Raw genomic sequence first — 14,984 nt, forward strand, 5'->3', positions numbered from 1 at the left:
GCGCTTGGGCTCCCGAGTGGTGCAGTGGTCACTGCATCTCAGTGCAAGATGTGTCACTATAGTACCTGGTTTGATTCCAGGCTGTATCACATCTGGCTGTGATTGGGAGTCCCATAGGGCAGCGCACAATTGGCCCAGCGTCGTCCGGATTTGGCCGGAGTAGGCCGTCATTGTAATTAAGAATTTGTTCTTAACTGACTTGCCTAGTTAAATTTAAAAAACACCCGCCTGCTTAACCCGAAAGCCAGCCGCACCAATGTGTCGGAGGAAACACCGTTCAACTGATGACGGGGTCAGCCTGCAGGCGTCCGGCCCGCCACAGGGAGTCGCTAGAGCGCGATGAGCCAAGTAAATGGTCCTCCCCTTCCTTCTCTGAGAAGCCTCCATTGCTATACAGAGGTCCAGCTTATAGGTGTACAAACGCCTGTGGTTTTCACCCTGGCCGGAACAGTGGACTGTGGTGTCATCTGAGTTTGTCTGTGTTCTCCCTCACAGGAAAGCCCTCTTCAGCCTACGCATGGAAAATAAGGAGCTGAAGTCTCACCAGACAGAGAGACAGCCAGAGACAGACCTTAGGCATGAACAGATTCTTCAGGAGGAAGAGGAGGATGAAGAAGAGGTGGACGAGGAGGAAGAGGAGGAGGAGCTGTGTGGGTCTGAGCTGTGGGAGTCCTGGGATGATGAGTGTCCGTCCCAGGGGAAGTGCTGTGCCCCCAGGCCCACCCTGAGAGACCCTGGCCTGGGGAGGAGACACTGCACTAGGCCTGTATCTCTGGACCCGGGAGCCATGCTGTCCCACTCCACACAGGTAGGGGGAGCCACCACACACTAAATAATACTCTAATAACGTGTGATACTGTATATTGATAGATCAACAGTTTTTTAGGCCTGAAATTAATATCTGCATCTCCATGGATGTAAACAGCACTGACATTGCTCTGGTCTTGTGTTGCAGGATGAGGATGATGATGAGGAGGAGGCAGGAAGAGAGGCTGGAGGCAGGCGGCACAGTGCCACAGAGACCGTTGTGGTTGAGCAGGCTGTATGTCTGCAGCTAGAGAGCAAGGAGCTGAAGGAGAGACTCATGGTGTCTGAGGCCACAGTGCAGGCCCAGGCTGAACAGCTCAAAGACTATAGAGACCTACTAAGTGAGTCAACCACACATACCCCCTGACCACACATACCCCCTGACCACACATACACCCTGACCACACATACACCCTCATCACACATACACCCTCACCACACATACACCCTGACCACACATACACCCTGACCACACATACACCCTGACCACACATACACCCTGACCACACATACACCCTGACCACACATACACCCTCATCACACATACACCCTCACCACACATACAACCTGACCACACATACACCCTCACCACACATACAACCTGACCACACATACACCCTGACCACACATACACCCTGACCACACATACACCCTCATCACACATACACCCTCATCACACATACACCCTCATCACACATACAACCTGACCACACATACAACCTGACCACACATACAACCTCATCACACATACACCCTCATCACACATACACCCTCATCACACATACACCCTCATCACACATACACCCTCATCACACATACACCCTCATCACACATACACGCTGACCACACATACACCCTCACCACACATACACCCTCATCACACATACACCCTCATCACACATACACCCTGACCACACATACACCCTCATCACACATACACCCTCATCACACATACACCCTCATCACACATACACGCTGACCACACATACACCCTCACCACACATACACCCTCACCACACATACACCCTCATCACACATACACCCTCATCACACATACACCCTGACAACACATACGGTAATATTCTACATGCAATAACTATTCTAATGTATCCCTCTCTCCTTTTCTCTCTCTCTGTCTCTCTCTCTCTCTGTCTCTCTCTCTGTCTCTCTCTCTGTCCTTGTCCCTGTCCCTGTCTCTCTCTCTGTCCCTGTCCCTGCAGCAGAGACATCAGTGCAGCAGGACAGTAAGCAGGTCCAGGTGGATCTCCAGGATATGGGTTATGAGACGTGTGGCCGCAGTGAGAACGAGGCTAACAGGGAGGAGACCAGCAGCCCAGGTACAGCATTTACTAGTCCTCTATGTCCTTAACACTACAAACACCTGCAGGTCATCTTTACACTGAAGGACTGTTGTACTCTGCCATACTTGAGGGTTTTTGTGAGATTAAAACAATCTGCAATGGTTTAGTAAAACCACAAGAGGGCAGCATATCAGTTGTCTAAACCAGATCCCCCTCTATTCCCCTCAGAGTTTGACGATCTGGAGATGTGCACGTCTCTGGAGTGCGGCGGCTCTCGGTGGTCAGGCACTGTGCATCCTGGGAAGGCCGGCCCTCCAACATCAACCTCAGAAGCTGACAACATGACATCTCTCCAGCGATTGGTTGAGGACCTTCGCTCGCAGCTCTCCCGCTCTCAGACAGTGATCCAGAGCCTCCAGGGCCGCCTGCACTCTCTTTCCATCTCCAGCGAACTCTCCATCGGCCCCTCCATTCCCCGCAAGGTCAACTGGGGAGTCCAGTTCCAGGCCAAGCCCTCACAGAGCGGCCCAGAGGAGGACGAGGGCTGGGAGTCGTCTGGTGGTGGTCTGGGGCCCTCGCCGCACCACCCCAAACCTGACAAGGACCTCCAGGAGCTGGTGTCCCGCGTGGGAGCCCTGGAGGACCAGCTGAGAAAGGGCAAGGAAACCCCAAGGCCCACCGAGGAGGGCAAGGCTACCAGCTGGCCTGGGCCAGAGTAAGTAGTGCCACCACCACCACCACCACACCTAGTCCACCACCACCACACCTGGTCCACCACCACCACACCTAGTCCACCACCACCACACCTAGTCCACCACCACCACACCTAGTCCACCACCACCACACCTAGTCCACCACCACCATCACCACATCTAGTCCACCACCTCCTATTGTCTCATCCTTCACCCATCTGTCTGTCTCCTATTGTCTCATCCTTCACCCTCTGTCTGTCTCCTGTTGACTCATCCTTCACCCTTTGTCTGTCTCCTGTTGACTCATCCTTCACCTTCTGTCTGTCTCCTGTTGACTCATCCTTCACCCTCTGTCTGTCTCCTGTTGACTCATCCTTCACCTTCTGTCTGTCTCCTGTTGACTCATCATTCATCCTCTGTCTGTCTCTTTGTAGGAAGTTTAACACTCTGATCCAGGCCCAGGCCCGTGAGCTGTCCCACCTGCGCCAGAGGATGCGTGAGGGGCGCGGGGTGTGCCACATCTTGACCCAGCACCTGGGTGACACCACCAAGGCCTTCGAGGAGCTGCTTCGTGCCAACGACATAGACTACTACATGGGCCAGAGCTTCAGAGAACAGCTGGCACAGAGCAGCGCCCTGGCACAGAGAGTCGGCACCAAGATCAGCGGACGTGAGTGGAGAGGAGAAAACACATGACAAATGCACGATGGCACACAAATAGCACTTACTGGACACAAAAGGACACAATGACACAACGCACATATGATTACAGCTACCTAATATACTCAATCTCCAACATGTTTTAACTTTACAGCACAGACATTTGCGAACAGAATTTCTCACTTATGTCCAACAAGATTAGCATGAGTGTGTGTGACCTTGTATGTGTGATGGACCTGTGTGTGTACTGACCACATAGATGTAATGTCTCTCTCCTCTCTGATCCCCTCTCTTCAGGAGACCATCCCGAGATTCCTGACGACAAGACTGGCACAGAGCTGCTCGCCATACGGTGCGTCTGCCAGTTTGTGTGTGTGTGTGTGCATATGTGTGTGTTTGCAACCTTATGGCATCAATGCAACAGTATTAAATAATTAGCAGTATAATCTCTGTGTGTTGTGGTTGTTGACGTTGCTGTATAGCTGGACATTTTGGCAGTTGGAAAATATTGATTGTTGTCTGGGGGCCTGTGTCCTCCAGGGGGGTTATACAGTGTTTTTGTTTGTCACTCGATCAGTGATCCACACAGACGATCAATCAGTCTGATTAAGTCACTGGCAGGACCAGCACGTTAGACAGGTGGCAGTGATGATCAACAGAGATGGAGATCGATCAGTTGCTCATGTCTCTACCGACGTCGGATCCAATAAACCACTGTCATCGTAGGAGTGAGAGGCAGATCTCTCCATCTCCTTCATTTCCCTCACTGTGTCTATCCACCATATTTCTCTGCTTCTCATTTTTTCGCTCACCCCCTTTAATCCTTTACCCCCTCATGCTGGTGGACATGTTTAACGTGGCTGGTTTTTATAGCGTTAGCCACATTGGCGTTAATGCTAACACGTTGAGTCAGGGCCATGCTGTATGATGTCACCAGTGCTAACCAGCCCCATGGGGACAGTGATTGAAGAGGAGCGTTGTGATTGGATGAACCCACTGCCCTACCTCTGCCTCCCTATGATTGCCATGGCAACAGCCTCAGATCGCCATGTGAGATTTGAGAAGGCGCCCTCTTTATCTCCTTCCCATCATGCTTCTCTCTCGCTGAGTGAGTGAGTGAGTGAGTGAGTGAGTGTGCGAGCGAGCATTAGCCAGTTGACCAGGGATCTGGGCACGAGGTCAGTTGTCTGTGAAGATTCACGCTGTCCTCTGTTTGGGTTGAGACTCAGAGAAAGGGTGTGTGTGGGAGAGAGAGAGAGAACCCCCCCCCCCCCACAGTGAACAGAAGCTGACAAACATTGTATTCCTGTGTCGGCTTGCATGGTCCTCTGGAGAACTGTATCTCTGAGGTGTGACATAGTCCTCATAAAGTAGGATGGTGAATAACCACTGTCCTGGATTATGGGGTCATATGTGCTGTGCAGCCAGTGGCCTGTGGGGTCAGGCTGTCACCTGGATGGCCCTGGTATCTGGGGACATCTGATTACAAAGAGTTAGAGAGGCAGCCAGTTAGAGAAGCAGCCAGTTAAAGGGGCAGCCAGTTAGAGGGCAGCTAGTTAGAAGGGCAACCCGTTAGAGGGCAGCCCGTTAGAGGGCAGCTAGTTTGAAGGGCAACCAGTTAGAGGGGCAACCAGTTAGAGGGGCAGCCAGTTAGAGAGGCAGCCAGTTAGAGAGGCAGCCAGTTAGAGGGGCAGCCAGTTAGAGAGGCAGCCAGTTAGAGAGGCAGCCAGTTAGAGGGGCAGCCAGTTAGAGGGGCAGCCTGTTAGAGGGCGGCCAGTTAGAGGGCGGCCAGTTAGAGGGGCAGCTAGTTAGAACGGCAGCCAGTTAGAGGGCAGCCAGTTAGAGGGCAGCCAGTTAGAGGGCAGCCAGTTAGAGGGCAGCTAGTTAGAGGGCAGCTAGTTAGAGGGCAGCTAGTTAGAGGGCAGCTAGTTAGAGGGCAGCTAGTTAGAGGGCAGCTAGTTAGAGGGCAGCTAGTTAGAGGGCAGCCAGTTAGAGGGGCAGCTAGTTAGAGGGCAGCCAGTTAGAGGGCAGCCAGTTAGAGGGCAGCTAGTTAGAGGGCAGCTAGTTAGAGGGCAGCTAGTTAGAGGGCAGCCAGTTAGAGGGCAGCCAGTTAGAGGGCAGCCAGTTAGAGGGCAGCCAGTTAGAGGGCAGCTAGTTAGAGGGCAGCTAGTTAGAGGGCAGCTAGTTAGAGGGCAGCCAGTTAGAGGGCAGCCAGTTAGAGGGCAGCTAGTTAGAGGGCAGCCAGTTAGAGGGGCAGCCAGTTAGAGGGGCAGCCAGTTAGAGGGGCAGCCAGTTAGAGGGGCAGCTAGTTAGAGGGCAGCTAGTTAGAGGGCAGCTAGTTAGAGGGCAGCCAGTTAGAGGGCAACCCGTTAGAGGGCAGCTAGTTAGAGGGCAGCCAGTTAGAGGGCAGCCAGTTAGAGGGCAGCCAGTTAGAGGGCAGCCAGTTAGAGGGCAGCTAGTTAGAGGGCAGCCAGTTAGAGGGCAGCCCGTTAGAGGGCAGCTAGTTTGAAGGGCAACCCGGTAGAGGGCAACCAGTTAGAGGGGCAACCAGTTAGAGGGGCAACCAGTTAGAGGGGCAGCTAGTTAGAGGGGCAGCTAGTTAGAGGGGCAACCAATTAGAAGGGCAACCAATTAGAAGGGCAACCAGTTAGAGGGCAACCAGTTAGAGGGGCAGCCAGTTAGAGGGCAGCCAGTTAGAGGGCAGCTAGTTAGAGGGGCAGCTAGTTAGAGGGGCAGCTAGTTAGAGGGGCAACCAGTTAGAAGGGCAACCAGTTAGAGGGCAGCTAGTTAGAGGGCAGCTAGTTAGAAGGGCAACCCGTTAGAGGGCAGCCCGTTAGAGGGCAGCTAGTTTGAAGGGCAACCAGTTAGAGGGGCAACCAGTTAGAGGGGCAGCCAGTTAGAGGGCAGCCAGTTAGAGGGGCAACCAATTAGAAGGGCAACCAGTTAGAGGGCAACCAGTTAGAGGGCAGCCAGTTAGAGGGCAGCCAGTTAGAGGGCAGCCAGTTAGAGGGGCAGCCAGTTAGAGGGGCAGCCAGTTAGAGGGGCAGCTAGTTAGAGGGCAGCCAGTTAGAGGGGCAGCTAGTTAGAGGGTCAACCAGTTAGAGGGGCAGCCAGTTAGAGGGTCAACCAGTTAGAGGGTCAGCCAGTTAGAGGGTCAACCAGTTAGAGGGGCAGCCAGTTAGAGTGTCAACCAGTTAGAGGGCAGCCAGTGAGAGGGGCAGCCAGTGAGAGGGGCAGCCAGTGAGAGGGGCAGCCAGTTAGAGGGCAGCCAGTTAGAGGGTCAACCAGTTAGAGGGTCAACCAGTTAGAGGGTCAACCAGTTAGAGGGTCAACCAGTTAGAGGGTCAACCAGTTAGAGGGTCAACCAGTTAGAGGGGCAACCTGTTAGAGGGGCAACCTGTTAGAGGGGCAACCTGTTAGAGGGTCAACCAGTTAGAGGGGCAGCCAGTTAGAGGGCAGCTAGTTGGAGGGCAGCTAGTTGGAGGGGCGGCCAGTGATAGACAGGGGCAGGTGGACAGAGACTTCCGGACCAGAGCAGAACATTAGAGAACAGCAAGCTGCTAGCTAGTTCTGGTCTAAAATAATGCTGAAAGTCTTTCTCGCTCTTTGGTGATTGTTAAAAGAACAGTCTTCTTTTCCCTCATCTGAAGCAGTGGCACAGGCTGCTGAGATGTGAGATGACAATAATGTCCTTATATGCTGCACTACTTTTGACCCATATATATAATGCACTGCTTAATTGTCACTATAGGGAATAGGATGTCAAATCAAATCAAATGTTATTGGTCACGTACACATGGTTAGCAGATGTTAATGCAAGTGTAGTGAATTGCTTGTGCTTTTAGTTCTGACCATGCAGTAATATAACAATTTCAACAACAACTACCTTATATACACAAGTGTAAAGGAATGAATAAGAATATGTACATATACATATATGGATGAGCGATGTCCGAACGGCGTAGGCAAGATGCAGCAGATGGTATAGAGTACAGTATATACATATGAGATGAGTAATGTAGGGTACCTAACTTCCCTCTGGAGAGTCTTACGGTTGTGGGCGGAGCAGTTGCCGTACCAGGCGGTGATATAGCCCGGCAGGATGCTCTCGATTGTCCATCTCTAAAAGTTTGTGAGTGTTTTTGGTGACAAGCCAAATTTCTTCAGCCTCCTGAGGTTGAAGAGGCGCTGCTGCGCCTTCTTCACAACGCTGTCTGTGTGGGTGGACCATTTCAGTTTGTCTGTGATGTGTACGCCGAGGAACTTAAAACTTTCCACCTTCTCCACTGCTGTCCCGTCGATGTGGATAGGGGGGTGTTCCCTCTGCTGTTTCCTGAAGTCCACGATCATCTCCTTTGTTTTGTTGACGTTGAGTGTGAGGTTATTTTCCTGACACCACACTCTGAGGGCCCTCACCTCCTCCCTGTAGGCCGTCTCGTCGTTGTTGGTAATCAAGCCTACTACTGTTGTGTTGTCTGCAAACTTGATGATTGAGTTGTAGGCGTGCATGGCCACGCAGTCATGGGTGAACAGGGAGTACAGGAGAGGGCTGAGAACACACCCTTGTGGGTCCCCAGTGTTGAGGATCAGCGGGGTGGAGATGTTGTTACCTACCCTCACCACCTGGGGGCGGCCCGTCAGAAAGTCCAGGACCCAGTTGCACAGGGCGGGTTCGAGACCCAGGTTCTCAAGCTTGATGACGAGTTTGGAGGGTACTATGGTGTTAAATGCTGAGCTGTAATCGATGAACAGCATTCTCACATAGGTATTCCTCTTGTCCAGATGGGTTAGGGCAGTGTGATTGCGATTGCATCATCTGTGTACCTATTGGGGCGGTAAACAAATTGGAGTGGGTCTAGGGTGTCAGGTAGGGTGGAGGTGATATGATCCTTGACTAGTCTCTCAAAGCACTTCATGATTACGGAAGTGAGTGCTACGGGGCAATAGTCATTTAGCTCAGTTACCTTAGCTTTCTTGTGAACAGGAACAATGTTGGCCCCCTTGAAGCATGTTGGAACAGCAGACTGGGATAGGGATTGATTGAATATGCACAGACCAGCCAGCTGGTCTGTGCATGCTCTGAGGACATGGTTAGGGATGCCGTCTGGGCCAGCAGCTTTGCGAGGGTTAACACGTTTAAATGTTTTACTCACGTTGGCTACAGTGAAAGAGAGCCCACAGGTTTTGGTAGCGGGCCGTGTCAGTGGCACTGTATTGTCCTCAAAGCGAACAAAGAAGTTGTTTAGTTTGTCTGGGAGCAAGACATTGGTGTCCGCGACAGGGCTGGTTTTCTTTTTGTAATCCGTGATTGACTGTAGACCCTTCCACATACGTCTCGTGTCTGAGTCGTTGAATTGCGACTCTACTTTGTCTCTATACTGACGCTTAGCTTGTTTGATTGCCTTGCGGAGGGAATAGCTACACAGTTTGTATTCGGTGATGTTTCTGGACGCCTTACCATGATTAAAAGTAGTGGTTTGCGATTTCAGTTTTGCACGAATGCTGCCATCAATCCACGGTTTCTGGTGGGGGAAGGTTTTAATAGTCACAGTGGGTACAACATCACTGATGCACTTGCTAATAAACTCGCTCACCGAATCAGCATATACATCAATGTTACGGTTGTAATGTTGGTAAGTTGACGTTGCTCTTATATCCAATAGTTCCTCCCGGCTGTATGTAATAAGACTAAAGATTTCCTGGGGTACCAATGTAAGAAATAATACATAAAAAAATTAAATACTGCATAGTTTCCTAAGAACGCGAAGCGAAGCGGCCATCTCTGTCGGCGCCATGGTTTTATGTTATTTCATGTCATGACAGATTGCTCCCAGGCCACCCCACAGACCACAGCATCTGAGTCAGCATAGAAAGCAACCTCTGTGCCATGCCAGGGTGTTGGGGCGATATACACTAAATACACAGTAGCCGGAACTGTGGCCCAGCTTTCTTTTCTTTCTTCTTCTTCTTTCATTTGAAGCAAAAATGGGGACATTGTGATTTGGAGGACACTTTCCCCTAGAGTTGTTGTTTCCTTACAGGGTTGAGAGCAGGGCCCGGCATTGCATTGTGGGTAATTAGAGATGCCTCTCCCTCTCTCATGAAAGAGAGAGATAGACAGAGCTGCAGTATGCTGTACAGCTGGCTAACCAGATACGGAGGAATTAAATGTGTTTTAGTGCCAGTCGACGGAGGAATTAAATGTGTTTTAGTGCCAGTCGACTCATTTAGGACGAGCCCGTAATTGAGGGAGAAAAAAGAGGGGATTTGTATTGGTTTGATTCCCTTGTGCGTGTATGTGCGTGTGCGTGAGGGTATTAGAGTGTGGGTTGGTTCTTCTATCTTTGTGGGGACCTAAAATTCTCCCTCATGGGGACATGTCCCACATCCCCATGAGGACAAAGGCTATTATAAGCTTAGGGGTTAGGTTAGAATTAGAGTTACGGTAAGGGTAGGGATTAGTGGTTAGGGTTATGGGTTACGGTTAGGGTTAAGGTTAGATTTAGGGTTAAGGTTTAGGGTTAGAGAAAATAGGACTTTGATTGGAAATCAATTTTAGGACCCCACTAGGATAGAAGAACAAAACGTGTGTGTGTGTGATGTAACATGGCTCAGGCTCTTGCTGCAGTGCTGGATTCAGAGCAGGGTGTTGACACGGGCACTAATCAGGTTAAGTTATTAAGACCTCATGGTACAGTGAACTGGGTCAGGAGCAGTTGAGGGGTGAGAGAGAGAGAGGCAGGGGAGAGAGAGAGGCGGGTGGGAGAGAGTTGGAGAGAGAGAGACACAGAGAGAGAAAGGGAGAGAGAGAGAGGCGGGTGGGAGAGAGAGAGAGAGGCGGGTGGGAGAGAGAGAGAGAGGCGGGGGAGAGAGAGAGGCAGGGGGGAGAGAGAGAGAGAGGCAGGGGAGAGAGAGAGGCGGGGGAGAGAGAGAGGTGGGTGGGAGAGAGAGAGAGGCGGGGGGAGAGAGAGAGACAGGGAGAGAGAGAGGTGGGTGGGAGAGAGAGAGGCGGGGAGGAGAGAGAGAGGCGGGGAGGAGAGAGAGAGGCGGGGAGGAGAGAGGCAGGGGGAGAGAGAGAGGCGGGGAGGAGAGAGAGAGGCGGGGAGGAGAGAGAGAGGCGGGGAGGAGAGAGGCAGGGGGAAAGAGAGCCGGGGGAGAGAGTTGGAGAGAGAGAGACACAGAGAGAGAAAGGGAGAGCGAGAGAGAGGGAGAGTGAGACAGAGAGAGATGGAGAGAAAGAGAGTGAATCAGAGAGCGGGAGCAAGAGAAGAGCAAAGCCTGGTATAGAGCACCATCCAGCTCAGTCTAAGTATTCTGTAAAACTACAGGAGTGCTACGGAGAATCAGGGCTCTGACATGTACAATGGTGGATTCTCTGAGCCCTGGGACTTTTTGAAAGGGGATGCATTGACTACAGTACCTGGAATTCTACTTTGGATCTTAATCTTGTGTTTTTTGTGGATTTTAGAGCCATTTTGTGTTCCTTTTTTGACGTGCGCTACCTCTTCAAAAATCCTGTTAGTTTAAATAAAATGTAACAAGAATTGTTTTTTTGAGAAACAGATTCACATTCCAGGACCTGCAGACAGAGTGGTCCACAGAACATTTAACAAAGGGTCGAATGGTGCCATGTTTTTGGGCCAGCGCTGCAGTGTGAGTTATAAAACACACAGAAGGCTGACTAGGGTTATCTGACTCTTTATGTTTGACCATTCAGCCTCTCGGTCACTGAGCTTCTCTCTCCTCTGACTACAGTGGGTTCCTAGTGCAGCCCCTAGGCCGGGATACACCCGCCTAACATCCCGCTCCTATCTCTCCTTCCCTGGGAGAGAAACACCACTGTCTCCGGTCGCTCCGTGTTGTGTTTGGCTGCTGGTGGGAAAAGAGGGAAGAAACAGAAGCTCCCTCTTCCTTCCCGAGGTCCAGCAAAAGTTTTTGGAAGCTTGGATTTGAAAACAGAGAAGTGAAGGAGGGAACTATTTGAGACACAGACAGGAAGAGAGAGACAGACAGGAAGAGAGAGACAGACAGGAAGAGAGAGAGAGAGATAGATAGGAAGAGAGACAGTGCTACTACTTTCCTCAGGCAGTGTGAGACTGAGTCACAGCGCAGTGAATTACTCTCCTCCTGCTGTACCAGCCCACCAGCCCACCAGCAAACAGTAACACTACCAGTGGTTCTTTACAGCAGAGACAGAGGAAATGCATTGGAAAGACCACTTGGTTAAAGAGAAGGGAAACGCCACCTGAACTAAATTACTGCACAGCAGATTTGGGATTTCTGGGACCTTGTTTGGCTTCTCTGTACTGGACCAAACTGGCCTGGGTCAGAATCTGCTTAGGAGACCACGCTAGTCACAGTCACAGCGGCTGCTGTGGATACAGTGAGCACGTCTCTGTCTCTGGGCCTAATCTGGGGATTTACATAGCTTTTCACCTGATTGCTCATGACCAGTCCTCCCTACCTCCATCATGGTTTCTGGCACATTCCCCTTCCCATGACCTACCTACCACTCCGGGGATCACGACCTCATCATTAAGCGAATGAGCACTGCCTGGTTACCATAGAGACCCAGTTGAGAGGCGTTGCCACGGCGACGACCCCCCACAACGAGGACGAGGACAACAACTGTCTCCCTGCTGTGAAGGAGGAGGAGCAGGAGGAACGGGAGCAGCAGAAAGGCCAGGATGGGGGATCTCTAGCCCAGGGAGGAGGGCCTGTGGTGGGGAAGACTGGCCAGGCGAGCAGTGGGCCCAGGCCAATGGCTCCTCTGTGGAAGGCCATGCTGTCTAAAAGCAGCCCTCTGTACAGAGACTCTCTGTTCTCCTTCTCTCTGTGGGAGAGCAGGGCCCAGGAGAGAGAACTGGCCCTGTATAGAAAACACACTGACAGAGAGAGAAAGGCCCTGCACAGGCAGATCGAAAAGTAAGACAGAAAGAAGCATACATTAATTTTTCTAGTAACATGAGAGTGATAGTAATCAGAGTGATAGTAATCAGAGTGATAGTAATCAGAGTGATAGTAATCAGAGTGATAGTAATCAGAGTGATAGTAATCAGAGTGATAGTTATCAGAGTGATAGTTATCAGAGTGATAGTAATCAGAGTGATAGTAATCAGAGTGATAGTAATCAGAGTGATAGTTATCAGAGTGATAGTAATCAGAGTGATAGTAATCAGAGTGATAGTAATCAGAGTGATAGTAATCAGAGTGATAGTTATCAGAGTGATAGTAATCAGAGTGATAGTAATCAGAGTGATAGTTATCAGAGTGATAGTAATCAGAGTGATAGTAATCAGAGTGATAGTAATCAGAGTGATAGTAATCAGAGTGATAGTAATCAGAGTGATAGTAATCAGAGTGATAGTAATCAGAGTGATAGTTATCAGAGTGATAGTTATCAGAGTGATAGTTATCAGAGTGATAGTAATCAGAGTGATAGTAATCAGAGTGATAGTAATCAGAGTGATAGTAATCAGAGTGATAGTAATCAGAGTGATAGTAATCAGAGTGATAGTAATCAGAGTGATAGTAATCAGAGTGATAGTAATCAGAGTGATAGTAATCAGAGTGATAGTTATCAGAGTGATAGTAATCAGAGTGATAGTAATCAGAGTGATAGTTATCAGAGTGATAGTTATCAGAGTGATAGTAATCAGAGTGATAGTAATCAGAGTGATAGTTATCAGAGTGATAGTAATCAGAGTGATAGTTATCAGAGTGATAGTAATCAGAGTGATAGTAATCAGAGTGATAGTAATCAGAGTGATAGTAATCAGAGTGATAGTAATCAGAGTGATAGTTATCAGAGTGATAGTAATCAGAGTGATAGTAATCAGAGTGATAGTAATCAGAGTGATAGTAATCAGAGTGATAGTAATCAGAGTGATAGTTATCAGAGTGATAGTTATCAGAGTGATAGTTATCGCTAACTGGGTATTATACAGTAAGTCCTTCAGAAGAGAAGGCTGTGTGTGTGTGTGTGTGTGTGTGTGTGTGTGTGTGTGTGTGTGTGTGTGTGTGTGTGTGTGTGTGTGTGTGTGTGTGTGTGTGTGTGTGTGTGTGTGTGTGTGTGTGTGTGTGTGTGTGTGTGTGTGTGTGTGTGGAGGGATCAGGTTTGGATTGGTGAGTCGACCTTCACCCAGGGTGCTGCTATCAATGAATTACTTCAGCTGAGGGGGAACAGGATGTGTGTGTGTTTATCACATTCTGCTTGTTACGATTACATGTATGCATCCAAACTTACCGTATATGATCTTGAGTGAGGTGCCAGTGGTCACCTACTGTCTGTGTGTCTGTGTTGATCTCTGCCTGTCTGTGTCTCTGTGTTGATCTCTGCCTGTCTGTGTCTCTGTGTTGATCTCTGCCTGTCTGTGTATATGTGTTGATCCCTGCCTGTCTGTGTCTCTGTGTCTATGTTGATCTCTGCCTGTCTGTGTCTCTGTGTTGATCCCTGCCTGTCTGTGTATATGTGTTGATCTCTGCCTGTCTGTGTCTCTGTGTCTGTGCTGATCTCTGCCTGTCTGTGTCTCTGTGTCTTTGTCAATTCCTGCACTGTGTCTGTGGGCAGTAAGCAACTTCAGGAAGGATCAGATCAGATCACCAAGCCTCTTTCTCTGTCTGTAGAGAACAGGACAGCTAATAGCTTAATCATTCTTTGTTTTCTACATCTGTTAGCACTCTCTGGTGGTGTCACAATGCAGACACTGCCCACTGTACATCTAGACATCTCTGCTATTGAAAAGCCTGTTTTGTCCCGATTGTTCATGTCACTAGAGAGCAGGAGTATTGTTATTATGTGGGCAAGGACAAGATCACTGAGGGTCTCCTCTTTGTTTGTGTACAGGCTGAGTAAGGAGCTCCAACAGAAGGATAACGTGATCGATTCTCTCCGCGCCAAACTCACCCAGCATCAACCTCGTTCTGACACACCATGCAGTAGCCACGCCCTCTCTGACACCACCGACCAATCAGACCAGATCTCCTTTGTGTCCGATGAGCAGGGCTCCACCAATGAGGATCTGGAGCCGTGCTCAGACATTGACGTGGCCAGTGAGTATGGCCAGGAGGCCAGACATGCCTCCACTAGAGCCAGTACAGGTAAATGTGACCCACCACCTGGATTTGGTCCTATGTATGTAGCAAGATCTGAAATTGTGTTTTTTATAAAAATAGAGACTCAGAGCTAGAAAATGGTATATCATACACTGCAGTTGAGGAACAATAGGCAAGGAATTCTGCTTTGAAAGTTGATAAACTTGTAACCCCACTTTTGAGAAAATGACCCTTGAATGTTTTGGTACACCTACTGGAGAGCTCTTATTTGTCTACACCAATTCAGCATCGTCACACCCTCTTAAGCCTCAGCCCCACCCATCTCTTTAAGGATTCACACGTGAGGCCATGTGTTAAACAGAGTGAGTAGTGTAGTAAACAACTAACGATTTCAAGACTAAAAGTGGTAAAAGTAGTAGCCTACCATAAGGAAAAACTCCAGGTAAAAATAAACTTGATCTAGTCCTTG

The 14,984-nt window shown here is 49.7% G+C and overlaps 1 protein-coding gene across 6 annotated transcripts in view; it reads left to right on the forward strand.

The window, feature by feature from the left end:
- The window catches only part of LOC129869442 (myomegalin-like), a 139,527-nt gene that overhangs the window by 87,450 nt on the left and 37,093 nt on the right, over positions 1–14,984 (forward strand). For all 6 annotated transcript variants that reach the window (XM_055943862.1, XM_055943863.1, XM_055943858.1 and 3 more), the window contains 7 exons: positions 496–808; positions 956–1,148; positions 2,028–2,144; positions 2,337–2,823; positions 3,235–3,470; positions 3,758–3,812; positions 14,307–14,560. In XM_055943862.1, the coding sequence (XP_055799837.1) occupies positions 496–808; positions 956–1,148; positions 2,028–2,144; positions 2,337–2,823; positions 3,235–3,470; positions 3,758–3,812; positions 14,307–14,560 (1,655 nt within the window). The remainder of the gene's footprint in view (positions 1–495; positions 809–955; positions 1,149–2,027; positions 2,145–2,336; positions 2,824–3,234; positions 3,471–3,757; positions 3,813–14,306; positions 14,561–14,984) is intronic.

The sequence above is a fragment of the Salvelinus fontinalis genome, chromosome 14 (assembly GCF_029448725.1).
Source record: "Salvelinus fontinalis isolate EN_2023a chromosome 14, ASM2944872v1, whole genome shotgun sequence".
NCBI lineage: Eukaryota > Metazoa > Chordata > Actinopteri > Salmoniformes > Salmonidae > Salvelinus > Salvelinus fontinalis.